Source organism: Camelus ferus, chromosome 15 (genome assembly GCF_009834535.1).
Source record: "Camelus ferus isolate YT-003-E chromosome 15, BCGSAC_Cfer_1.0, whole genome shotgun sequence".
Lineage (NCBI taxonomy): Eukaryota > Metazoa > Chordata > Mammalia > Artiodactyla > Camelidae > Camelus > Camelus ferus.
In genome coordinates, this window is record NC_045710.1 from 16604681 (window position 1) to 16631816 (window position 27136).

At 38.2% G+C, this 27136-nt stretch overlaps 2 protein-coding genes across 4 annotated transcripts in view; both read right to left on the reverse strand.

The window, feature by feature from the left end:
- The window catches only part of ITSN2 (intersectin 2), a 132319-nt gene extending 106653 nt beyond the window's left edge, over positions 1 to 25666 (reverse strand). The window contains exon 1 of one of the 3 annotated variants that reach the window (XM_032497125.1): positions 25422 to 25666. The gene's annotated coding sequence lies outside the window, so the exon portion shown is untranslated. The remainder of the gene's footprint in view (positions 1 to 25421) is intronic. The other 2 variants (XM_032497129.1, XM_032497124.1) reach the window with 2 other exon arrangements.
- Positions 25266 to 26707, reverse strand: LOC116669061. Its single transcript, XM_032497942.1, has 3 exons — positions 26166 to 26707; positions 25859 to 26024; positions 25266 to 25611 (listed from the first exon to the last, which is right to left on the reverse strand). The coding sequence occupies exons 1-3, from the start codon at positions 26299 to 26301 to the stop codon at positions 25266 to 25268; spliced, it is 648 nt and encodes a 215-aa protein (XP_032353833.1). The 5' UTR covers positions 26302 to 26707.
- Positions 26708 to 27136: the final 429 nt, after the last annotated feature.

Genomic DNA, 27136 nt, shown 5'->3' on the forward strand with positions numbered 1-27136 from the left:
ACTGTGAAGAAAAGGCCTGCAGCAGGAAGATCAGTTAGGGAACAGCTGAGAATATCTGGCACCTGATCTAGAACAATGGCAGCAGGAACGGAAGACAGGGGATGAACTGGAGAAACAATGAAGAGTTTAAAGCAGGTAGAACTCAGGGACTCTTTAGACATAAGGGATCACAGAGCAAAAAGAATCAAAGAGATGACTCCCAGAATTACAGTTTACGAGACTGAGTAAGGTGTAGTGTCATCAGCTAAAAACAGTGAACACAGAAGTCTCATCTATCAGGTTTTGACTGCAACTTCCTCAAATACAGAAATTCTACAAATAAGTACAACTCTTTTACTTCCCCAATTTTAAATTATCGTAACTAATGTTAAACCAAAATCTGCCAAATTCCTGCAAAGAAACTATTTACTTACAGACATGTAGTAGCAAGGGCCCCTATTTTACTAGGTCTCTGTAAGAGAATTTTTAAATGTGGGAAAAATCCTCTAAAAGCATTACCTACGTTGCATTTTAAAGCTGCATAAAAGCATGTGCATTACTAAAGAGAGTCTGAAGAAAAAGCAAGAAGTTAAACAGACAAATAAGGAACAGGATCCCACAGTCACAAAGCCTTCATCAGTTAGATCTAGGTCTATCTAGGACCTCTGGCTAGTCATCACATATTCGGTGAATACAACAGAATGCCACATAACAGATGCTCAATAATTACACGTATAATCCTGGAATAAAACCAAAAAATCAATCACATAATATAAGAGGCAGGGAGGGAAAATCCCCTCAGGGAAGCTGAAGGCACTGGTACTACAGAACACTCCTCACCAGGTACACGGGATACAGCTACCCATGCATGCAGGAACCACAGTACAACATGTATGTATGTAACATGCGATTGACTGTGGTAACATCTAAATATGGTGGCATAATTTATTGGAATCAATAAGCCTGTATAGTGTGCCATTTCATATCCATTACATTTATATCAATTCTCTCTGGCCTGTTATAGAATTACCTCATGCTTAACAATTCTACTACTCTAAAAACAAAACACAAAAAACAAACAAACAAACAAAACCAAGTCTATTAATCTATACTTAGAGAAGTAATAACTGAAATTTTGAAAAATGCAAGATACATTTGACATTTTTGAAAAAATCAACAATTGTACTTTATGTAATCATAACAGTAATCATTTACTAAGTGCTTACTGTTAATGTATTTTATTGTCATCTATCTGTCATACTTAGTATTCACTGAGAATCTAAAATGTTCCAGGTTCTATACAAGGAGCTTCACAGATAGGAACTTGTAGACTAGTCCACTTTGTGCCAGATACAGCTAGGCATCTTTGATAATACAAATAATCCTCTCAGTATCCCTGCAGGGCAGAAGATGCTGTACTCATTTCACAAAATAAGAAACTGTAAGGTTAAATTACTTGCTGAAATTCAGTAAGTGATAAAGTCAGGATGTAATCCCAAACCTGTCTAATTCTAAAGTCCATGAACTTCCCATGGGCTTTATCTGCCTCTTCCTTTCTTAAATGGTGATAATAATCAATGCTGTGTAGGTCACATGTTCCTGCAAGCAGCAGTCAACTTAATGTTGGTACATTTATAAGGGAGAAAAAAAAACAAGCTGGAGACGCCCTCCAACACATAGGTCTACAACAATCACAGACATAAATTAGGAAGTGCTAATTATACCTTACCTCTTGGTACAACCCTTTGAGGGGAAGAAAAGGGTAATCAGCATCATCCTGGTTACATGCCTGATGCCTATTTCAGGCACGTGTGACTGAAGTCAGCATCCGATAAACACCTCTCTCTGCTCCTTAAAGGGGGTAATGTGTAATGATGGGCAATATTGGCAGTTTGTAGTTACCACATAATTTGAACACTGTATTAGTTATCAATAGTTTTAGAATATTTATGTGGAGAGTTTCCTGCTCATTATAAGTAAGTGGAGAACTGGCATTTTCATCTTTTTAGAAACCAAGAAAATATATGTGGTAGATAGCAGGCTTAAGGCAAAGAAGATTGCTTTGATTTAATATAATCCAAGTGCAATTTGGAGAATGTGGGAGATACACTCATACTAAGGCAGAGAAAAGTAGAAATGCTTGAATAGGAGTAGGAAATCCTTCCACAGAAGAGTCAATAAGACCCAGAAAGAAAAAAAAAGTAGCCATTATAAGTAAAAAGTAGTTCAATTAAGTTGGACATGTTTAGAAGTACAGAATTATACAAGCAAACAATCAGAGTAATTATTTAGTCTAAAACCCTCAATTTTCAAGATGGGAAAATAAGAGATTTCTATGAGCTCACATTGCTAGTCAGTACCAAAACTGGCCCTAGAAACCACATTTCTTACGTCCAGTGCTATGTTTTTAAATTTCCCAACTTGCCTGATTATATTACCTGGGACATTTTCTAGTTCTACAGATTCCCAGGCCCATCACCAGGAGATTGTGACTCAGTCGTTATGTGAATTAGGGTATGAACCTCCTAAATGGTCTATCTATCTTGAGATCTTTCCACAGAGTAACTAGTTTTTTCCATAACACCCACCAGTGCCCCCTCTGCTTAAATTCCCTCACATAGTTACAAGTTAAAGCCCAAACTTCTTCGTAAGAAATACGGTACCCTTCAGAATCCCACCCCAATCTACTTTACCACATTCACCTCTAGACACTTCCCTAGATTCAGATGTCCTAAGTACAGCAAACTTTTCTCCAAACAGATGCTTTTTTCACTCCTATTCCTCTGTTCCCTCTGTAACATTCACCACACTTTCTCCTCACTCTTCAACTCCCAAACATCACCTCTTCCTTGGAAGACTTCTGTCCTCTCAAACAGTTAGTCACTATCTCCTAGGTATGTCCATAATACTTGCTCATCCCACAATAACTTCACTTATCATATTGTATCTCAATTTCCCATGTTTGCCTGCCTCACTTATTCTGGACAGAGATCATTTTTATTTACCTCTATGCCTAGTGGCTAAACCAGATCTCCCAGAGAAAATGCTCAATAAATATTTGCTAAACAAATAAATGAACTGGGTACATGAATAAGACGGTTGAGACACAAGAAAAAAGAAAAGTAAGCAGGGGAGGCATGAAGAAAGGTAATGCTGAACCGAATATGCATATAGAAAAGAAACTAAGAAACCGGTAAGAAAGCAGAGCAGGGTGGGGAGTACAGCTCAGTGGTAGAGCACAGGCTTAGCATGCACGAGGTCATGGGTTCAATCCCCAATAACTCCGTTAAATAAAAAGTAATAGTAATAAATAAAGAAACCTAACTACCTCCCCATTTTAAAAAAATAATAATTTTTTTAAAAAAAGCAAGCAAGCAATCAAGCAGAGCAGGCTCCAAACTACTTTCTTGAAACCTACAGGCATCAGAGCTGTGGATTTTAAATTGACCCTTGCAACATGGCCCTTTTGCAACTTTTTTTTTTTAAGTACATTTTAGAGATAAAGGTTTATTTACCATTGAATTCTGAAGGCTTTTATATGGGCTGGGAGAAAGGCTTCGGCTTTTCAATTATACTTTGAATCATGTTAGTTAAATGTTGAGTAGTGTAAATAGATTTGACTGAAGGTCTGACATGCAAAAGCAAGATAATCAAGTTCCTGAAAGCATATCTTATAAAACTTTCTCCAGTGCCTCCTCCACTTCGCATGCTACATACACAAGAGCCAACTCTTCAAACCTGATGATTAGTTGGGAAAAATGTTCCCCATCCGATTCCCAAGGAAATCAAGGTCAGTTCCACGAAAGAATAACTGGAGCAAAATACTTACTTCTTTAGTTACTGAAGTAAGATGAAACTTACAGAGTACATATATTCTCCAAACCTGTGCTCCACATATCTATTCATTCTTTCTTTCTTTCATCCAAGTATTTACTCATCAAACATGACTAGTCACTAAAATAAAAGGGTATGAAGAATGTTATGAAAACCCAGAGGATAAAACTAACACTACTTGAGAGTTAAATCAAAGTATGGTACATATCACACAGGAGAAAATATTTGTGTAAGAATTATCTAACAAGAGGTCACTGTCAAAATAAGTGGGCTTCTCATGTCCTCAAAGTAAAAGACATTGTATGGGTATATGGATAGGCCCTGTAACAAAACAAGAAAAAATATCTGAATCTAAGGGCATGACTGGTTACAAGAAAGAATGTACACAGCCAGTATACCAGTAGAGCCGTGCCTACTCAAATACTGTGTGATTTGAGAGTGATGTGATTTCAGAGAACTCATTCTTAAGTGTTAAAAAGAGACCTTAAGAAACGCAGTTGTTTCCAATTGTGCTCCCTACACAAGTTCTAGAAACTTCAAGGAGATACAACACAAGTGGGTTAGGGAAGAGGTGAGGTTGGGAGAGGATATCAATTTCAATGAAAGTAGCTCTGTTTTTGTATTTTACATATTGAGGCTTCTCTATATTTTATCTGAAGATTTTTTGAAGAGTTAAACACATACTGAATTTCATCCCCTTCATTTAGAAACAATTAAAGAGAAGCCAAAGAAATGAAGTAACCTGCCAAGATGACCCAATTTAAAGAATAAAGCATGTCATGCTATTGATTTTGAACTTTATTATGCAAGTCATAGAGAGTCAGTATTTAAAACACAGCATATATCTGAGCTAGAGACCCAGATTTGGTAGTCATCAGGAATTGGGAATGGTCATCATCATGTTAAAGAATGCCATTATCCAGGGAAAGCATATATACGAAAAAGGCAAGAACCTGGTCTTTTAAGGGCAGACAGAAAGAATTGTGACAAACAGTACAGGAACTGAACTGGATTTGAGTGTCTTGAGACAGAGGCACCAGTTATGAAATGACTGACATAATCCAGGTGGTGAGAATCTGAAGTTGGGAAGTGGAAAGAGGCTTTTCAGAGGCAGAATGAGCAGGATTTTCTGATCAGCTAAATGTGGGTGATGAAAGAGCAACACAGATAAGTTTCTATCCTCAGTGACTACAGAGTGATAATATTAACCAACAGAAGCTCTAAGGAAGTAAGGATTTGGAATATTAGATTTGGGGAGTGAGCAACAAAATGGTCAATTTTGAGCACACCTAATCTGATACACTTACAAAGACATCTAGGTAGAGACATCCAAGAAATTGTAAGAATTCTACTCAAGCTAGAGATCCGTATTTGGTAGTCATTAGGGATTGGGAAGAGCTGTAAACATGTCAGTGAATGGTATTATCCAGGAAAAGCATGTATAGGAAACAGGAGAAGAATAATCAGAACAGAGGTTGAGAAAAACTAGAGAAATCCGGATATAGAGTTAAGAGTCTCAAGGAGATGATGGTCATAAATGCCAAATGTCACAGAAATCAAGACTAAGCCATTAGTTCTGGCAATCTGTTGTGAGCGCAGTTCCAGTACGGTGAACTGGCTATGAAAGTCATGTTGAAGTAGATTAGGCAGTAAATAGGAGGTACAGTGTAAGTGACCCAGGAAGTATGTTGTTAAGGGAAGAAGAAAGGGTAGGAGAAGAGATAAGAAGCTTTAGGAAAGAGGCAAGGTTATAAGGCTTTACTTTTTAGATGGAGAATAAAACTATTTTTAGAGGAAGAGGGAGAGAGATAATTTCCCTCAAAAAGGAAAAGGAAAAGAAGTTACCTAATGAAATGGAAGTTGACAGCTCAAGGGTATAAAGTTAGAGCATGGGACAGAATAAAAGAGAAAAAGTGGTAAGGGTGAATAAAGATATTCTAAAGCAGAGGAAAATGGACTTGAGAAAATGAGAAAGTACAGCTTTTCTTTGTAACCCTTCTCTCTTTCTTTCCTTTGGGCTCAAATGACAGCCCAAAGGGTCAGGCTGAAAACAGATTCTTTGATATCCCAGGCCCTCAAGCACCTATACACAAATTTCTCCCCTGTACAAGCCAAAAAAGAGGACACATGAAAATCAGTTCCCATGAATCAACCAGACATGTGCATTTCAGCTTGTGTTCAAATTAGCTTATACCTTACACATCGAAATATTTGTTAAATTTATGGATGTGGGAAAAACATTCAAGGCAGAGGTAACAGCACAATGCAAAAGCAGAGGGAAGAGTGTGGTCTAAGAAAATAGGTGGCTGCTTATTCACATGAAATAGTGAAGAGCTAGTAAGGCAAGGAACGATAACAGTAGCTGTAAAAATAAGTATTGTATCAATACTTAGCCAGTGTACGTGTGTATCAGCACGACCTTTCTGGAAAGGAATTTGTGCTTATTTATAGCCTGCCTTATTCCAAAAAGAATTAAAGCCTCCACAAAAATACAAAATACATTTAATTAAAAAGTAGATTAATAAATGAAGGCAAATAGAAAATACGTGATCACTGTATTTCCAACTTTTATATATATTTGACAATTTTCATAATAAAAGTTGAAAAAGAAAACTACCTTTTGATCTTCATGCATCTGACTGGACCACTGGCTCTCCTCCTTCACTGCTGTCCCCTACAATCACCAGAGTAATTCCGTGACTGCATTAACACTTCCCTATTTACTCTCCAACATTATTGCCACAATCTTCGGTATTTCAATAACCACATAGATGATCCTGCCCATATACTGGCCTCTAGGTCTTTGATCTCCTGTATTCCAAAAATCTTATCATCCATCTTAACCATCCACTCCATCCACTCCCAGGCCACACCCTAGGCCTTATTATTACCAAAAACTATGCTCTTCAGTAATCCAATTCAGGTCTTGCATGCCCCTTTCACCACCACCCATCTCAATAGCCTGGTCTCTCCAGTCTCCTGATCCCAACAATTCTTTAACCCTACCTGGACCTACGAACTATTGGTCTTTTCACTGTCCCTCATTTTTCCTTTTTTTTTTTTTTTAATATTTAAAGAAGTGGGGGTTTTTTATTTTATTTTATTGAGCTATAGTCAGTTTACAATGTTGTGTTCAATTTCCAATATAGAGCACAATTTTTCAGTCATACATGAACATACATATATTCACTGTCACATTCTTCTTCACCATGAGCTACCACAAGATCTTGTATATACTTCCCTGTGCTATACAGTACAAACTTGTTTATCTATTCTATATACACCTGTCAGTATCTACAAATTTCGAACTCCCAGTCTGTCCCTTCCCCCCTCCCTCATTTTTTCTTACATCCTCACATCCCCTTCCTTATGTCCTAATATCCCTCCTTAACCAAATTAAATATTACAATCCACCATTATAAGCAGTTCATTGTATACATCCTCAACTTCACTCTTCTCTCTTCCTACATATACTATACATCTAGCAACCCCAGTTTTTTCTAAATCCAACTCTCTAGTTATTCCATCACTACATAAATGAAGGTGCTGGCTGGTCTCACTTTAAATTCCTGACCACTAACTCAAGTGGGCCTTTGTCCTGCCTGACAAGTCCACATTTCCCTAGTCCATTTGCTTTCCCAGTCTCCTAGATGACTACTTCACACTCCCACTTTTAATCTCCCAGATTTATGTATGTTGTAAATAGTTTTTATCCAGCTTGTCATTACATCAACTTCTTTAGTTTTATGCCAAAATTTGTCAGTCTTTTCCTTTACGAGTATCGAGTATGCTATCATGATAAGAAAGGCCAGTCTCATATCATAAAACTGCCCTATATTTTTTTCTAGTATCTATATTTTAAAAATTTATATATTTGATCTATCTGGATTTTTATTTTGGAGTGGGAAGATAGATATTGAGGACCCTGTGGAGTCCTCCCTGGTAAGAATCTTTCCTGAATTTCTTGTTTGTAAGAAACAGGCTTCATTTAGCCTCCTTGACCTTCCCTGAATTTCAAAGGGCAGATTTAAATAGTTGTTAATCCGGGAAGGGAGGGAGTGCAGAAACAAGGGAGGAGCAGTCAAGAAACAATGGTGCAGCCTTGGGGCAGGGTCCTAGTTCCTCTTCAAGGAATAAACATAACAACATCTTTAAATTCTTCTGCAGGAACTAAGCCCCTCTTCCCCAAGCCCTAACTCTTGTTTATGGCTGAGCAGAATATTTGGGGGGGCGGGGGAGACACTGTGTCCACCAGATTGCTGGCATTTTGATTAAAAGCAACCTTCCTTTTGTTACTAAGGCTGTTGTCCCAGGTTCATACCCTTGCTCCTCCTTCAAATAGAAACTAGTTACTCTTATCTAAGTCTCAGGAGGAAGCTGCAAACAAAAAAACAAGAACTGGTTAAAACCTGTGAAGCCCAAGATGGTGGAGGATCTGACTTCCAGTGGACCTTGAGCCTTCTTATATGCTCATTATAATGTATCACCATGCTAAATGGCACACCCACCAGTGCCTTGACAGTTGACAACTGCCATGACAACAACCTGAAGAGTCCATACAACGGTGGAAGACAAGGTGATTGGCTCCATCACAACACCAGGAAGGAAGACATGATGGTAGATGCCTCCCATAAAAGTCCACATGGCCTGAGCTACAGCTGGAACTGTCTCTACTGGCCATCTTGGCTGACAGTTTCCTACTCAAGAGCCTTTCTTTCCTTTTTTTCTTCTGAGCAGTAAAGTAGCCATTCACTTTGTCCCTCTGCCTCTCCTTCACAGCTGGCAGCAAATATTCACACTTTTGTGGGCCCCCTAATTTAGGGGTCTCTCTATCCACTAACAATATGAGTCTAAATTGTTTTCACCACTCTTTCACCACCATCACCACTTACAATGTCAAGCATTTTTTCCTGAGACCATTTATAAAATTTAGCTTTTCCTGATTCAAAATGTATCTCTTGGGGGGGGGGTTAGCACAGTGGTAGTGTGTTCTAGGTTCAATCCCCAGTACCTCCATTAAAATAAATAAATAAATAAATGAACCCAATTACCGCCCCCCGCCCAAAAAAAGCATCTCTTATACAATACCATATACAAAATAAACAAGGACCTACTGTATAGCACATGGAATCTTGTAATAATCTATAATGGAAAAAGAGTCTCAAAAAGAATGTGTGTGTGTATTTATATATTTTTGATATGTAAGAAACCTACTTATTCTGATAAATTAATTTTTTTATTGAAGTATATTGTTTATTGTGTGTCACTTTCTGGTGTACAGTATACTGTTTCAGTCATACATATACATTCATACATTCATTTTCATATTCTTCTTCATTATAGGTTACTACAAGATATTGAATAAAGTTCCCTGTGCTATACAGAAGAAACTTGTTATTTATCTATTTTATACATAGCAATTAACATTTGAAAATCTCAAACTCTCAATTTATCCCTTCCCACCCCTTTTCCCCCCAGTAACCATAAATCTGTTTACTATGTCTGTGAGTCTGTTTCTGTTTTGCAGATAAGTTCATTAGTGTCTTCCTCTTTCTTAGATTCCACATATGAATGCTATCATATGGTATTTTTCTTTCTCTTTCTGGCTTATTTCACTTAGAATGATGATCTCCATCATTGCTGCAAATGGCTTTTTATGGCTGAGTAGTACTCCATTGTATAAATATACCACAGCTTCTTTATACAGTCATCTGTTGATGGAATTTAGGTTGTTTCCATGCCTTAGCTATTGTATATAGTGCTGTTAGGGATGCATGTATCTTTTTGAATTACAGTTCCCTCTGGATATACTGGATATATGCCCAGGAGTGGGATTACTGGATCATATGGTAAGTCTATTTTTAGTTTTCTCAAGGAATGTGCATACTGTTTTCCATAATGGCTGCACCAAACTACATTCCCACCAACAGTGTAGGAGGGTTCTCTTTTCTCCACATCCTCTCCAGCATTTATTGTTTGTGGACTTTTTAATGATGGCCATTCTGACTGATATGAGGTGATACCTCACTGTAGTTTGATTTGCATTTCTCTGATAATTAGTGATATTGAGCATTTTTTCATGTGTTTGTTGGCCATTTGTATATCTACATTGGAGAACTGTTTGTTTAGGTCTTCTGCCCATTTTTGGATTGTGTTGTTTATTTTTTTGTTATTAAGTTGTATGAGTTGTTTATATACTCTGGAAATAAAACCTTTGTCAGTCGCATCATTTGCAAACATCTTCTCCCATTCTGTAGGTTGTTGTTTTGTATTGCTTATGGTTTCCTTTGCTGTGCAAAAGCTTGTAAGTTTAATTAGGTCCCATTTGTTTATTTTTGCTTTTATTTCTATTGCCTGGGTAGACTGCCATAGGAGAACATTGCTAAGATTTATGTCCGTTCTGATAAATTTATACTGTAATAAACACATCAGGTTAACTTGCCTGCCTGGTCCATCACTGTTTGTCTCACAACAAAAACATCAAATTCCAATAGGGGAGCATCCTACAACATACCTAACCAATACTCCTCAAAACTGCCAAAGTCATCAAAAATAAGTAAAGTCTGAGAAACTGTCACAACCAAGAGGTGCCTAAGTGATGCGGGGGGGGGGGGTACAAGAGGATGGCCATGTCCCAGGCAGGACATGCCCCATCAAGTGAGGGTCCTTGGTTTGGTGCAAGAAAGAATTCAGGAGTGAGCCATAGTTGAGTAAAAGCAGATTTATTCAGAGAGATGAACACTCCATAGACCAAATGTAGGCCATCTCAGAAGGCCAGAGAGGCCAAGAGGCATAGGGGTGAGTGTTTAAAGTATAAGTAGATACACACTCCATAGACAGAGTGCAGGCCATCTCAAAAGGCAAGAGAAAACCCATGCGGTACGGAATTTTAGTTTTTATGGGCTCAGTAACTTCATATGCTAACAAGTGGGAAGATTATTTCAATTACTTTGAGGAAGGGGCTAGGATTCCCAGGAACTGGGCCACAACCCACTTTTTGACCGTTTATGGTTAGCCTCAGAACTGTCATGGCGCCTGTGGGTATCTCATTTAGCATGCTATTGTATTACAATGAGCACATAATGAAGCTCAAGGTCTACTGGAAGTCAAATCTTCTGCCATCTTGGGTCTCAGGGTCTCCTGGGAGCTGAATCTTCCCCCATCTTGGTGCTACCTGCTGTGTCATTCTTTTAACAGTTATGCCCTACACCCTTCCCTCCTATCTCATTAGCAGCCATGACAATTAAATGTGCTATGATACAGGAGCCTGGAACAAAAAAAGGACATTAGGTAAAAACTAAGGAAAAGTAAATAAAGCATGGACTTCAGTTAATAATAATAATAGGGAAACTGGGTGGAAGGGTATATGGGAAACTGTAAACTGCTCAATTTTTCTATAAATTTTAAACTGTGCAAAAAAAGTACATAATTTTTTTAAACTGAAGTATAGTTGATTTACAATGTTGTATTAGTTTCTGGTATCGAGCAAAGTGATTCAGTTATATATATAAAAGACTATATATGTCCATATATTCTTTTTCAGATTCTTTTCCATTATAGTTTATTACAAGATATTGAATATAGTTCTCTGTGCTATACAGTAGGACCTTGTTGTTAAACATTTACATCAATTTTTTAAAGAAGGCAAATACCACAGAAGTACAGGTTTAAGGTAAAGCACGTGCCTCTAAATTTGGCAACATTCAACCAAAACAATTTACCCACTTGGCCCATTTATGGGGATTTATCTTAAGAAAATAATCCAAAGGAGGAAAACAGAATGGAAAGATGCATATGACAATGTCATCAACAGTAGAAAAAATACAAATAATTTATCCAACAGAGGAAGGAACAAGAAAATAAAGTTGTATTCATTTAGAATACTATGCATTACAAATGATAATTTCAAGGCTATGGTAGATAGGTAATGATTATGATTCAATGTAAACTTTAAAAAAACACAAAATTCTAGAATACACATGCAAATATTCAAAATTATATATGTACTTGTCAAGGATTAGAAGCAAACCTCTTGAGGGAAAGGATCTTATTTTTGTGAATCCAGTACCTAATAAAGTTTGACAGAGTAAATGTTTAATATACATCTGCCAAATAATCATATTCATAACAGTTTTACTTATAATAGCAAAAAAGCTTGAAACAATCTAAACATCTGAAAACTAGAGTGTGGTTAATAAATCATAGTCTATTACTCGATAAAATTATAGCCATTAAAATTTATGAGAATCATTAAACACAAAAAAATTCCATGTAATGAGTAGACAAAAATCTACACTATAATTACAACTATGTAAAAACTATGTAAATATATTTATAACAAATATTAATATTTACTATAACCATGCATACATTAATTAATAAATATATAAACACAACTATGTAAAAAAGTGTGTGTGTTTGTGTGTACACGTGTAAATAGAGCTCAAACTCCAGCACCCACCTCCTCTTTCTGGAGGTCGGTAGGTGGGGCTGAAAGTTCCAATTCTCTAATTGCTAGATCTCTCAGGTCATCCAGCTTTATCTGAGGCTACCTAGGGGTGCCACTGTCAGTCACTTCATTTACATAAGCTCAGGTAGGATGAAAAGCAGCTTTCCTGTCAGTCCGGGAATTCCAAAGGTTTTAGGAGTTCTGTGCCAGGAACCAGGGACAATGACCACATATATTTTTATGTTACATTGTACCATCTTTTAACCCAACAGCCACTATTACCCAGAGCCTTGCCCTTCTCAATTTTTTAGTCTATTATAAATAATACTAAGGAACAACTCTGTTTTACCAAAAGCATTTAACTGAAATTACCAATCACATCTCAAATCAAGCCATGCTATATCCAGTGCTAAAAACTACAGAGGAAAAGTACACTCCTCCACACACACCCTACTGCAGAGGCCTAAACAGACTGGCATCCAAACTGATGCCACACCCCAGCAGGGCCTGCAGGGGAAGGGCTTCCATTGGTGATGGTGACGGTGACGGTGACGGTGACAGGTGACGGGTAGTTTCCAATTGTAACCAAAACACAAACAGAACAGGAGAGTAGAGGAAAGAAAAGCTAATAGCCAATGGACAGAAAAGCATTCATCCATTTTCCTATTCTATAAAGCCAATTAAAGTTTGTTTTTTTTTAAATATCAGTACATCTCAATTACTGTAAGTAAAGCATGCAATAGCTGCAGCAAAAATAATGCTTTTAAATAGAACATCCCAATCATTCAAGAAAGTCAATATAAAATAACAAATATGCAATGAGGACCTTAAAGGCAAACTCCAAGTTCTGACAGGGACAAAAATTACCAGGATAAATAAAGATATTCTAACATGGAATTAGTTACTCTAAAAAGAGCATATCCGGAAAATATCTATTACTGAACAGCAACATGTAACCAAAGCGAGGTCCCACTTTCCTTCAAGACTTCAAATCACAAATTTACAAATTCTCTTCATCAGTCTGAATTCTTTAATTTTGAGGGGTCATATATTTCTTTTTTAAAAGAAATTTGGCAAACCTAATTTCTCTCTCTGGAAAAAAACACAAATGCACAAAGTGTGGCATACAATTTCAAAGATTTCAGACATCCAAAGCCAATCTGTGGACTTTCAGAGATTCATGTATTCCGCAATTAAGACCCTTAATTATAATATATGCTAATTCCCATTTTAAAAATGTATTAGCATTGGATATTAGAGTGAAAAGGAATCCTCCCAATTATGTAATCCACTCATTCCAAAACTCTTCTAACCATGGCCTCCAGAAGTGGGACAAGAAATCCAACCTATCCACTTGTTCCTATTTTCCAGTAGAAAAATAACTCCATGATAAAGGAATTTTAGCAATGCAACATTTACACAAGACCAAAATGGTCAACAAAAGTAAAGCTAACATAATACTATAATTATAGCTAGTTCAAGAATAGCAGCAACTGGAACCAAATCAAACTCAAGACAACACTAATGATGCACTGAAAACAGTATCCTTCAGTGTGGGCGTGCATAGTAGGAATATTTCTATTCAATGCAATGCTGCCAAAGCTTTGTATAGCTAAAAGATTCCTTAGAAGAAAACCAAATTAGAGCCCCTAGTAAGCTCCAGAAATTGGCCAGTTTTAATTCATGAACACTAAATTTCAGTAACCCATAATAACTCAGATTATAAGTAGTCCATACAAATACATAAAAATCAAAGACTAGGAGAATATACTAGCAGCAAGAATTGAGGAAACAACTTGCATTTTAGTTTTATTCCTCAGAAAAAGCCTTCTGACCTAGCATATGTCTTGAACCATATGGGGGAAGCAGCAACACAATCCAATCATTCTCAATCATTTTTCCACTATGACTCTGCTCACCGATAGTATAAAATCTAATCTCCTACTAATCTGCATCCCTCTTACCTTGCTGGTGGGAACGTTCCAGCTGCTTTGGAAAACAATTTGGCACTTCCTCAAAATGTTCAAACATATGTTACCATGTAACTCAGCAATTCCACCCCTAGGTATGAACTCAAGAGAAATGAAAACATAAACCTATGTCCACACAAAGACTTGTACACAACCGCTCATAGCAGCATTACTGATAATATCCAAAAAGTGGAAACAACCCAAATGTCCATTAACTGAATAAACAAAATGTAGTATACCTGTACAATGGAACCTTTGGCCATAAAAAGGAATGAATTACTGATACATGCTACAAAATGCATGCACTTTAAAAATATTATGGTAAGTGAAAGAAGCCAGCCACAAAAGACCACATATTCTATGCTCCCATTTGTCCAGAACAGGCAAGTTCATACAGACAAAATGTACATTAGAGGTTACCTAGAACTCAGGGTATTGGGGGGAAATGGAGAGTGGCTGCTAATGGGTATACGCGGCTCTTTTGAATGCTGAAAATGTTCTAAAATTAGTGGTGATGATTGTGCAATTCTGTGAATACAGAAATAACCACAGAATTGTAAACTTTAAAAGGGTGAATTTTACGGCATATGAATAAAGTTGATATTTTAAAAAAATCTAATCTCCTTTCACATGGCATACAAGGTGTTTTAGCATCTATCCTCTGCCTACTTTTCCAGTGTTGGAATACCTTTCCCTTCCACCTCTGCTCTATCTTATTCCCATTCCCTCTCTCTCTGAACCTGTGGAACTACCTACCTTCTCAGTGATATTTCTACTTATAAAAGCTTCCTTTGCCACATTCTCATTCCTCTTATATCTATCTCCATTAAACTACATACCAATTACTACTACAACCTTTGTATTCACGCTGCCCACTTCTAAGAGACTGACAGCTCCTGTTAATGTCTCTTCATCTTCACATACTCAGTGCCCAGCAGTGAGCCACATGGTAGGTCCCTTAATAAATACAAAAGCTTTGATTCTGAGAGATTAGTATTCTTTCAACTGCACTGAGGACAAACTGACAGACTGGAACCTGAACTTTGAAAACAGATCAACCAACTTGAGTTCCTATCCCAGTGCAGTTACTCCTTCTGTTAGTGGACTTCCACATGATATAGCTTCAATTTCCTAACCTATAAATGTAGATAATTGTACCTAAATGCCAGGTTGTTTTAAGGCTCAGCTATCATGTCTGTAAAGCATCTGGCACACAAAAGGTGCTCATAAATGATGGCTATGACTACTGTTATTTCAACATTATTTTCAACTATAATAGTTAGCTTGGTTTCACTGAATTGGTACAACAAAATGCAACTACACCAATTACTAATAAAAAGGATATGTTTTCTTTAATCAATATTTGAGAAACCTGATACTAAAACCAGACAAAGACACTACCAAAATAGAAAATAACAGGCTAATGTCATTGATGAATATTTGAGAAAAAGGTTATTATTATTTCTACATAGAGGCTTAGGGCCCTAAATACATAAAGCATGTTGAAACTTAAAAGCTTCAAAGAAGATAACTGTTCTATACAAATTTAGTTCTTAGTTTTAGTTCTGCAACTTAGCATGTTCAGTTTAAGATGTCTGAATACAGATTATAAGTTTGGAATTTTATAAATGTTAAATTTAGCCCACAAAGAATCAACTAATAAACAGGGCCTAAAAGAATAGGAATGGTAAACTAATACTGAAGTGGTTAGTACTCCAATTATATTGAAGATTTAAATTAAACCAATTTTAGAAGAATTAGTCAACAACTCTGAACAAGACAATTCACCCACACAAGGGGGGAAAAAACACCTAAGAATAGCTTGTGACTCAGCCTGCACTGTTGTATGGGGAGCGTGGCGGGGGGAGCCAGCTATGTGGTCTGTTCTCTTCTGTCTCATATCAGGACTAAATACTAAAGCAGAACTATTTACTTGATTTGAGTAAGAAGTATAGAGGGAAAAAACTCAGACAGATGCTTCACCTTTAAGCAAAATATCACTTCTTTGAAACAAAGATAACTTTTTAAGTTTAGAAGCCATTCAAGAAAACGCAAAGGAAATAATACACATTTGTCTATATAAATATTCTAAACTTCTGTTGAACACAAAATTAAAAGGTATACAATTGAGGGAAAATCACAACAAACATGACAGTCATTATTTTTAATGTACAGAGAGCTACTAAAATAATGAGAATAATGAAGACCTCAAATAAACAGTTTTCCAAAGAAGAAATAAAACTGGCTAATAAATGTTAATATCACTAATAATAGCAAGAAAATGCAAATGAATTTTTGCTTTATTGCTCTTTACAAACTTATTTCAAAAAGAAAAAAAAAAATACCCCCGACCCTGGCTAGTACTCAGGGCTAGCAAAGGTGAGAGGAAAGGAGTGCTACAAACATACTCATGGGGGTGCAAACTGGTGAAGCATTTCAGAAGGCAGTGTGAAAATATACAGCAAGAATTCTAACAACATTCATACTTTGTAAGCCAATAGCTTCACTTCTGGAAATCTGTCCTAAGGAAATAATAAATGTGGCAAATGCTTTATTTACAATGATATTCACTGCAGTTATTATTAGTTGTTACAGAAAAAAATGGAAATAGTATGAGTATCTAAAAATGGGAGAATACACTGAGCCAAGTATGCTGCCACTTAAATCAAATTCATATGTGAATTATATCTCAATATGTGAATTATATCTCAATAACCTACTTTTTATAAAACTGCAGCTAGACCATGTAATAACCTGCAAACTGGTTATGCTCTTATAATTTAAATGTATGACATAATACAAATGTGTTATCATCATGAAAATAACAGCAGCCAACAATCACTGAATACTTACCAAATACCAAGTCTGGCACTCAGGTCTCTACATGTTGTCATTCTTATCTCATTAGCTTTGATATCATCATTAACAGGGCCACCCACCCGCTGTGGGGCCGGCCCAAGATTAACCACTCTTTAAAGGAGGCCTCACCATAAACGTTTTCATAGGCCTCTAGAGAATGTTAAAAAATATGTATTTTGAAATTAAATTGTAGTTATTTCAGAAAAGAAGGGTACAGTGCCCTGACCACTCCCTCCCTCCAAACACTGCCAAGAGGAGCAGCCCAAGCTAACCTAACCGAAAGACAGATCTGATTATTATTGTTACATTTATTGAAGAGTTATAATGAGATGGTCACACTATACATAATCTCTTCACCCTCACAACAACTCTAAGGATAAATACTACTGTAAAATCTGCTTTCTAAAGAAAAGAAAACTGAGGCTTAGTGAGACTCACAAATAGTAAAAGGCTAAGCTGGAACTAAAACCCCAATCAGACAGCACAAGCAATGTCCCTAACTAGCGCTGTATTGTAAAACATGTACAATATATATGTAAAAACCAAGAGAAAAGACAGGGTGGGTAGGAGATACCAAAATGTGGTTGTCATTAGTTGTTGGACTTAGAATGACTTTTTTCTCCTCCCCTCGCCCTATTTTACAAAGTTTCTTCAATTAGCATTTATTATTTTCATAATGAAAAAGTTTTATTTACATAATAAGAAATAAAGTTAAAGAAGAAAAGGATTCGGAAAAATGTTTACATTAAATATCAAATAAATTATACTGCTAATACATAAAGTGTTCACTTGTTGTTCAAGACCAGCAGTCAGTATACTTCAAGATTAAACTAGCAGAGTAAGAGAAGGTCTGTTATCAAAAGAAGAAGAACAGAAATGTAATGAAGCTGGAGAGAAAAGGAGTTGAGGTCTCATCCAACATGCTAACAGCCAAGGAAAGGTGTGTAGGTACCCGAGTCTCCACAAACAAAAGCCGGAGGGTTCATTATCTCCCCAAGGCTTCCACTTGCAAAGGCTGCCAGTGGGCCTGCCCCCACAAGTCACCAAACTTCCTTGGGCATTTCAAGATCTTGCCAGGGTTACGTCAGGATCCTCCAACTTCCTCCATCACATCAGAGAAAGGGGGAAGTCAGAAGAGAAATTGAGCCCTGTTTCATAGGAGAAGAGATCCAGAATGAAGATTTAAATATTCTGAACACCAGATCAGGTTTGCTGGGTGAAAGAGGGATTTATTTTATCAGGCTTTCCCAGAGGCAAGGTTAATAATCCTTAAAATCACTGAAAATAACTTGCTTTTCCCAGAATGGGAAATTTCCACCTCTGTTTCCACTCAGTTTTGGTCTTAAAGCTTCTCCTTTTCTCCCTCTTGCCCCACTGGCCTTCAAAGCCCAGTTCCAATGTTACTTCCTCCATGTAAGTTTCTCCACTTGACATAAATGGAAGGTTGATTCCCTTCTTCACATCACCAACATCATCATGAAGACCTTTAATTCAAATCAACAAATACTTATGGAGTCATCAGATGTTTAACACCTGTGTAAGATGTATAAGAGCAGGGAATACAGAAGAGGAATAAGACCAAAACTGAGAACTGCATATAAGTGTTATAGGTATAAAGAAAAGACAGAAGGTGGACACCTTACTTTGTCTTAGGAAACTAGAATGTTGTTAGATGAGCAATCCCAGAGGAAATGACTCCTAAACTGAGTAATGAAGAACTAAACAATAGGTATCACCCAGTAGGCTAGGAAGAGAAAAGAGATTTTTAGGAATTGGGAACAGAAATGGGCAAACACACAGAAGAAAAAGCTATTTGAGAATTAAAAACACAATGTTAAAAGAATTCTATAAATGGAGCTAATAATAGCACCTACCTCATCAGGATGTTGTAAAAATTAAATGATTTAATAAATATACTGAATTAGAGCAGCACTACACATAGTTATCATTGTCATTTATAAAAATCCATTTACAAAACTAAGAAACAAACTTGGAAAAAAATTTACACCTATATGGCGAAGAGTTACTATTCGTAATACATAAAGAATTCTTAGAAATAACCAAGAGATGAACATGTCAATGAAATGAGAAAAGGGCAGAGACATATTTCTCAAAGAAAAAAAAAACTTTAAACATATAACCTGATTAATATTCAGAGAAAGAAAAATTAAAACAAGGTGGTCTTTATCAAATTGGCAGATTAAAAAAAAAGCCAATGTTTCTGAGGATGTGGATAATAGGCTGGTTTCACTTGGTAGAACACTTTGGTACTGACAAGTTTTTCTAGAAGACAACTTGGCAATACATTTACATGGGCCTTAGGAAGTATCCATACCTTTTTACCCAATATTACTGCAATTACTAGAAATTTATTCTAAGGAAACCACCATAGATTGTAAGCGTCATAGATGTAAACACAGATATGGTTACAAGGATGTTAACTGTGGCACAATTTTAAATAACCAAAAAAATTAGAAAGTATCTTAATGTTAAGAGAATCCATATGAGACAATGACATGAGCACAGGATACAGAGTTAGACGAAGTTCATAACCTCTAGCTGCCACTTATTGGCTGTGGAATCTTGGGAAAATTACTACACCTGTCCTTAAATAATAAACTGTAAAATAAATAATAATAAAACAGCTCTTACAGAGAAGCTGAAGACTAAATATGTGAAAATATGTAAAGTGTCTCAAAACTAACTAGGATATAGTAAATGCTCAATAAATATTAGACATTATTAACATTCAGATGTAGCAAGGCAATATTATTTAGCCAATAAAAATTGCAGATAAATATATAATAAAATAGAACCATGGTTTTGATAAGTGACAGTAACCAAAAAGCAAGGTACATAAACAGAGTATATAATTCCATTCTTCACAAAGAAATCTACCAAAATAGTAACACTGAACATTTCTCTGGGTAATATGATTATTAGGGACTATTATTTTCTTCCTTCAACTTCCCTTCAGCTTTCTAGTTTTCCACAAGGAATATATATTACTCATCAAAATAAAAATGGTACGAACGAAAAAGTCTATAGAATTTAAAACACACACAACATAGCACTTTTAGAAAAAAATCAAATTAAGGTATCTATTCTAAACCATTTGACAAATTTCTGCTCTCGGACCATGTTGTGCATGAGGTGTTGGGTCTAATTTTAGGGGGTTTTTTTTCTAGCTTAAGTTACTAGAAAATAGAAGCATTCAGAAATCTGGGGGGTGCAAACCAAATAATAATACTTAAATGATAAACATTTCTATTAAATACAATGAACTGAAATTTATTCATAAAGTATGTACAATAATCCCTCTCCAATCTTTGAATTCCTTAATAATTTTGAATAAGGCAAATTTATTTCTCTCAATTTATCCCCACCCACCTGCCCACACATTCCCTAGCCCCATTTCCTACCTGACTTTTCTCCATAGCACTTAGCAAATTCTAACTTCTAGACGTTTTATTGTCTCTCTTCCCACTTCTTGAACACAAGCAGCACAAGGGCAGGGTTTCTGTGTATTTTGTTCACTGTTTATATTCCCAGTGGTTGGACCAGTTCCTGGCATGTAGGCACTCACTATTTGCTAAAAGAAGGAATTAATTCAATACCAAGAATTATGAGTAACTTCTATTGGGTTTAACTTTTTAAAGAGGAAAGATAGTGGTTGAGAATAAAAAGAAAGTTAAAGCAGATGGCAGAAAAGGAGGCAAGGGGGCTTTTTCCATTGAAACCCCCAGAAAGACAAAGATGAGGTAAAGTCAACCTCATGAGGAAAGCAATAGCAAAGATGGATTTAAGAGGGAGCTGCAGCCTATACTTTTTCAAGGTGGGATTACTGAAAGGCTATAAAGACTATAAACCCCAGTACTGGAGAAGAGTGTTTGGGGTTATCTGTCTCTAACCTAAATGGCTCTTTCCTTCTCAATCATCCAAGTGACTTAGCTTTCTGGGACCCAGTGGGACTCTGAATCCTGGATGTAGGAGCTAGAATGCTGGAAGGAGGAGGCAAAAATTCCAATTCAGAATCATACAATGAAGATCAGACACTAGAAGAAAGGAGGGATGGGGGAGAGAAAGCTTTCCAATACAGGTTGTCTCTGCAGCAAGACAAAAATCAATTTATAAACATTTCACTGGAACTTGAGCAGAGAGAAAGCCTAAAATGTTTCTAGTGAGGAGAAGAAAGTAAGAGGAAATTAAACTTCAAGTCTTAACCACAGTTTCTTGTCTACCATTCGGGTTTTCAGGGCTTAGAAAGTTACAGAATGAATGCTACACACGCATTCTCACTCTGTATCATTCTTGGCAAACTTCATTAATCTTGACTTTCTCACTTATATTCACCAAAGAGTATTTTATACCCACTAAAAGTAAAAATCATCAAATGTTACGTAAGTTGTGAAATTTATTAACTTGACCTACTTAAGTCTTACATTTAAGCAGTCACTCTAAAGTGTGAAGGTGGAGTGGTGGGGTAGTGAGGAGTGTGTCCAAATACCTACTTGAAACAAAAATGAAATGATAAAGCAGCAGTTATGGGTGTCCTAACTGTCAGAGCAAACTCTGCTGGGTCCTTATCTGCAAGTAGTATCAAGGCAATACTATTTAGCCAATAAAATACTGCCACCATTCTTGATCATTTTTTCCCATTATCAACCTCATACTAGTCAAGCACTCCTCACACTGAAAAGTAGAAGTTATTTAAGCATGTGGTTTCAAAGAGTTTGAAGTAATAATCCAAAGCAGTTTCTTTTTCAGATAAAGAACATTTTCTTCCTTTAGGCTATGTTTTCCCACTGTCCCCCAAATTAAGGGGACTAAAAAGGCAGACTCTTTGTTGGGAGTTGGGATTGTGGGTCAGTTCTACTCTACTTCCCAGCATTATTTTATGCATTGTTTTAATGTAAGATTAAAAATTAGTCCCTAGGTAAAAAAAAAATTTTTTTTAATAAATAAAAAATAAAAAAGGGACTAAGCTAATTTGGTTTTGAAATTTCACACTGAAGCAAGTTGGAGTAATACTAGGTAACATTGATTTAGCATTTATACTAAGCAATAGTCACTGTGTTAAGCACTTTATATTACACACAGCACTATGAGATAAGTAACTATTATTTCCCCCATTTTACAGATGAGGAAACGAGCTTAGAGAATTAAAATGAGTTGCTCAAGGTCATATAGCTATTTAGCGTTGGAACTGGGAGCAGGAGGCTTCATTTGAAAGCCTGTACTCTTATCTACTAGAGTTATCATCAAAATAAATAATTTTTATTAAAACACATACACTTTTTCTAAAATGAACATGCATTAGTGAAGAAAATGATCTAGAAAACAAAACAGTTGCTTAAGTAAAAACAACTTAAATGTCTGCCATCAGGTTTTAGATCCCTAAATGTCTACCATAACCACCGCTGAATAGTTTCACAAATAAATAAATCATTCAGTGTCCTGTTATAGCTGTGAAATTAATTTTTAAGTGAATCTCTCAAAATAATACTATTATATTTGCAAATGAAATATGCTGCCCTCCTAGTGTTGTAAAAATACATTATTTCTTGATGTATTCACTGTCTTATTTCTGCTCAGTTTCCTGCCCCCCACCCCCACTTCCTCTCTGGTTTAAGACCAGTTCAGTTCCTCCTTCTCAAGAACACCCAACAGGATGGCAACACTAGTCCCTATGCTCTGTAGTTAAAGGATGGTACAAAGTCAAAAATGAACTCAAGTGAAAAATACAGCATTTCTGATGCATCTTCATCTTTAGAACTATTCATTTCCAGACTTAATCCTAAACATTCTTATTTTTCTACTTCACACTTGGAATCCTGCCTTTAACAATTAGCACACCAAAAAAGTCTGCCTTTTTTTAGCCTTTCTTCATAAACAGTTATTCCACAAATTTTTCCATAAATAGAGTACTGAAAAGATCAAAATACAAAAAAAAAAAAAAAGAAAGAAAGAAAAACAAGCAAATGTACTGCTGGGTGGTAATAATCACATTTAGTAATGTAATCAATTTATTCTGAATCTTTTCTGGAACTAGTTAATATAAATGCTTTACAAGTAAATATAGCTATAAAAAAGCTAGTTACTTATCAATGGAATAATATGTACTTTCATTTACTTAACAAATATTTATTGAATGCCCAAATAATTTTTTTTTCCTGAACCAGGATGAATGTACCAGGTGAGGGCAGAGGTGCTGAAGTTAGAAGGATCTTGGTTTGAAACCTGGCTCAAAGACCTAGAGTAATCAGTTAACCTCCTGGTTAACATTTCACTTAACTATTTGACGGGAGGAAAAGAACTACTCAAAGGGTCTCTGTGAACTTTAAATGATTATGTAACTAACACAGAACAGGGCCTGGCATGCAGTAAGTGCTCAATAAATGACAACCATGGTAAATATATTTTAACACTGAGGAGAGTAGTTCAAGGAGATAGCCAATAAATGTTCTTTTTATCTTTTGTGAAACTGTACTAAAGACACTAAAATAAAAATCTTGAGGTTATGTAAGAAATTTTCCACTTTTTAAAAAATAGACATGCTAAGTATATAGAGTGAAAAAACTAAAAAATAAAGCTGAGGAAGAAAGAAAGATGGATAAAGAAGATCTTCAAAGCTGCTGAATTTGGGTGATGGATGTACAGAGGTTCATTTTACTATTCTGATTTTGTGAAAATACAAAATTTTTTTAAAACTCTAATTCCAATCCCAGAACATGCCGAACACACTCCCTCATATTCAGGAGAGATCAGAATTTTAATCTTGAGATATGTTGAACTAACATTAGTACCTCCCTGCTCAACAATTCAGTCCAGGTCAAGTTTTCTCAGACAACTCTAACTTTCATTATAAAGGTGAGCAAAGGGAATAAATAATATGCATTAAAGGATAAAAAATGTAAGCTTTTCTGCTGCTCATACTATGTCAAAACAGCAGCCATGCATATTTTTTCCATGTCCTTCAAAAACACAAAATTCTGTTTGTTCTGAAATTAAGCTTTTAAAAACAACTTCCATTTTACACTTCTAAAATTACAACAGATACATGTCAATCATAGCTCAATAAAGCTGGGAGAAAAAAGAAATTACAAGGGAATTGTAGGCACCGCCAAAGAAACCTAGTACATCAGTTTGCTATTATTTTTAAATTTTGAGGGGCGTCATTAATTTATGTAAAGGTTTTACGTGATGTTACTAGATTGCATTTAGGTTTTATCACTGATTAACAAATACAGCAAACAAGCACAGGGAGAGAGGCAATTAATTTTCTTAAGAGGCTTAAGAAGCTTAACCTACAGAGTCTATGTTACCTAAATTAAGCTGACTAGAACACCACAAAATTTCAAGGCACACCTCGCCTATCACTGGGTAAGCAAATAAATACTAATAAAAACAAACTAAAGCATTTAGTAAAGCAATCATTTTTGTGTTAACCTTAATTCCTATCACAAAGTGGTTGGCTCTATGAAAAATACTCCTAATTCCTAATTAATACAAGTCTCAAATGAAGCATACTTGCCATCAGTAATCATTCAACGATAAAGCGCATGAATAATAAATCCAAATACAGCAGCTTTTTATAGAATGCAAAACCATCTGCAGTTTCAGCCTCGGTTTATCCATTCACTATAAACACTCAGGCGTCTTTAAAAAAAATAAGCAATAAACTTTACTGTGGTCCAAGAGATCACATCTCTCCATGCTTCCTGTACACCCTGCAAGTCACTAACGCTGAAGTCAAATTGTAACATTTCCCAACTTTGGTTTAACCCTAGCGTTGGACGCCGAGCATCCGCCCACTGGCCTCTCGTGACTCGGGCTACTTTGACGCACCGGGATGCGGCTCACCTGACATTCAGCACCAACCATTACCAAGAATTAAAACCAACTCCGCAAAAATAAAATGAGGCCCCGGAGGAGCGTGCGGATGCCCCTCAGGACTCTCTTATGCCCGCACCCCGAAAGCGAGGGGACCTCCCCGCTCCCGGCCCACGGCGGCGTCCGCACCTGCCAGAAGAGGCTGCGGCCGGGGGCCAGGGCTGGGCCGCCGGGAATAGGCAGCCCAGCCCCGGCCCCCAGACGTCCGCCCTGGCCCCGCCGCGGAGGCAGGAACCCAGGGCCGGAGGTTTCCGCCCGGCGCCGCCAAGCCCGCCAGGGGCCTAGCTCGGGGGCCGCCGGGGCTCCGAGGGCCCGTCCGTGTCGTGCCGGGCGCGCAGCCGCCTCCCAGCCCGGCCCGACAGCCTCCCGCGGCGGACGCGGCGGCGCCCGCACCTGCCCCGCACCCTGCGGCAGCCCCGGCGAGAGGGTTCACTCACCTGGCGCGCCCGCCGCGCGTCCCGCACGTCACAGCGCGATCCCGCGCCCCTCGGCACCCGCGGCGCGGGCGGACCCCGGGAGATCCTGCTCGGCAGCCGCCGCCGCGCCCGCTCCGTCGCCTGGCCGCCGTCAGCGAACCTGTTGCGCAGCCTGTCACGGCCGCTCGGGCTCCGCGGCGCCGCCTCAGCCCTGCAACAACATGGCGGCCGCGGCCTCCGCAGGAAGCCGGGGGGCGGGGAGGGAGGCGACGGGCCGGGCAGCTGACGGCCCGCCCGCTGCCGGGCACCGACACCCCCACCCTCGGGAACCCGAAACTGGCCGGAGCGCGGCTCCTCACCCCTCGGTACCAGACCCCGCGGGCCTGGTCCTAGGGCTCCGGTCGCCCCTCGGGGAAGCCCTGGACTCGGCAGCCCTTCGTGGAGGGGCGCCCACCCACCTGGCTCCTCCCCGAGATGCCAGGTTGAGGTCTGGTGGTGCGTTTCCTGCCACTGCAGACCCCACGGTTTTTGGAAACGGACCACGCGGTGTCCGGCTTGTCCCTGCTGCACACCACGTGGGGTTCTCTCTGGAGCCTTCGCACTCACTAAGGTTTCTTCGTCGACCTGGGAGCACGGTTCCCCGGGAACGGGAGTGAGGCGCGAGGAGGTCGTTCCCACCCTGCTCAGGGGTCTGTTACAGGCCTTTCACCAGCCCCAGATTCCCCAGAAGGACTCACTATATCCAGGTACCCCAGAAGGACTCACCATACCCAACAGTCATCCATTCAGCGCTCCTCACCCTCCTCAGTAACACAGGAGAAAAGTCGAGAAAAGTGCAACCCCCCCATCTACACGCAGAGCAACTACCCCATAAACTCTGGCCAAGCAGTGAGATAGTCATCTCTCCTTGAACTCCACTACCTCAGGCTTGCAAATGCTAAACATTCTTCTCCATCTGATAGCTGCCTGACAGGTGAAGCTCAAATTCAGTATCTTTTTTTTTCTCCCCTTTCAGCTCCTGGTTTCCTCACAAAAGACCAGATTTGAACTCAAGTCACCACCATTTATGGTGGGCTTGGGCTTGACACAGCACTCCTTCAAGAGAACAGCTTTTGTTAGCTGGGCTTAGGGGAATAGTCAGTGGTTCCTATGGGCGTAACAAAGTGGGACCCAAGACCCAAGATTTCTGTTAGCTTTTAGAGGCAGCATAGGGGCTGTATGTACGAAACTCATATCCCCATGACTTCTGTTGGTAAAGGAGAAATCTGTGCAGATCAACTGACCCCATGACTTCCTCTTTACCTGTTGGGGCACGTGAAGGTGACAAGGCTGGCTTGAGAGGGATGCTTCCAAAGCTCAGGCCTATCCGAACTAGCCAACCAACGCATGTGAGAAACTTCACAAACATCAATGGTAATAAACAGGCTTTTCCTGCTCTCACACTCAGTGTTTTTCCTAACTCTTCGATTAGGACCTAAGCAGGACCTGACAGACAGGTCCTGGGCTTCAGTGACACAGAGAGACATGACTCCTTTGCATTAGCCTAGGGAGTCCCTTATCTACTAGAGACCAGTCAGTCTATCCCTTATCTACCAGGGACCAGTTAATCTGCAGACCAACCACCCAAGCTCGAGGCAGCTCTCTTGAGCACACAGTCTCATTCCCATGACAGACATCACCAGTTAATCATGGTGCCCATACTTAAGTCCAAGCCTCTGAATCCTTCTCAACATAGT

Bases quoted from the DNA above. Each gene is read 5' to 3' on its own strand.
- LOC116669061 (XM_032497942.1), bottom strand. From the start codon at position 26,301: ATGACTATCTCACTGCTTGGCCAGAGTTTATGGGGTAGTTGCTCTGCG. The intron at 26,025-26,165 runs GTGAGTCCTTCT...CCGTGCTCCCAG, and splicing joins ATGGATGACTGTTGGGTATG to GTCGACGAAGAAACCTTAGT. The intron at 25,612-25,858 runs GTGGGTGGGCGC...ATGTTGTTGCAG, and splicing joins GCATCTCGGGGAGGAGCCAG to GGCTGAGGCGGCGCCGCGGA.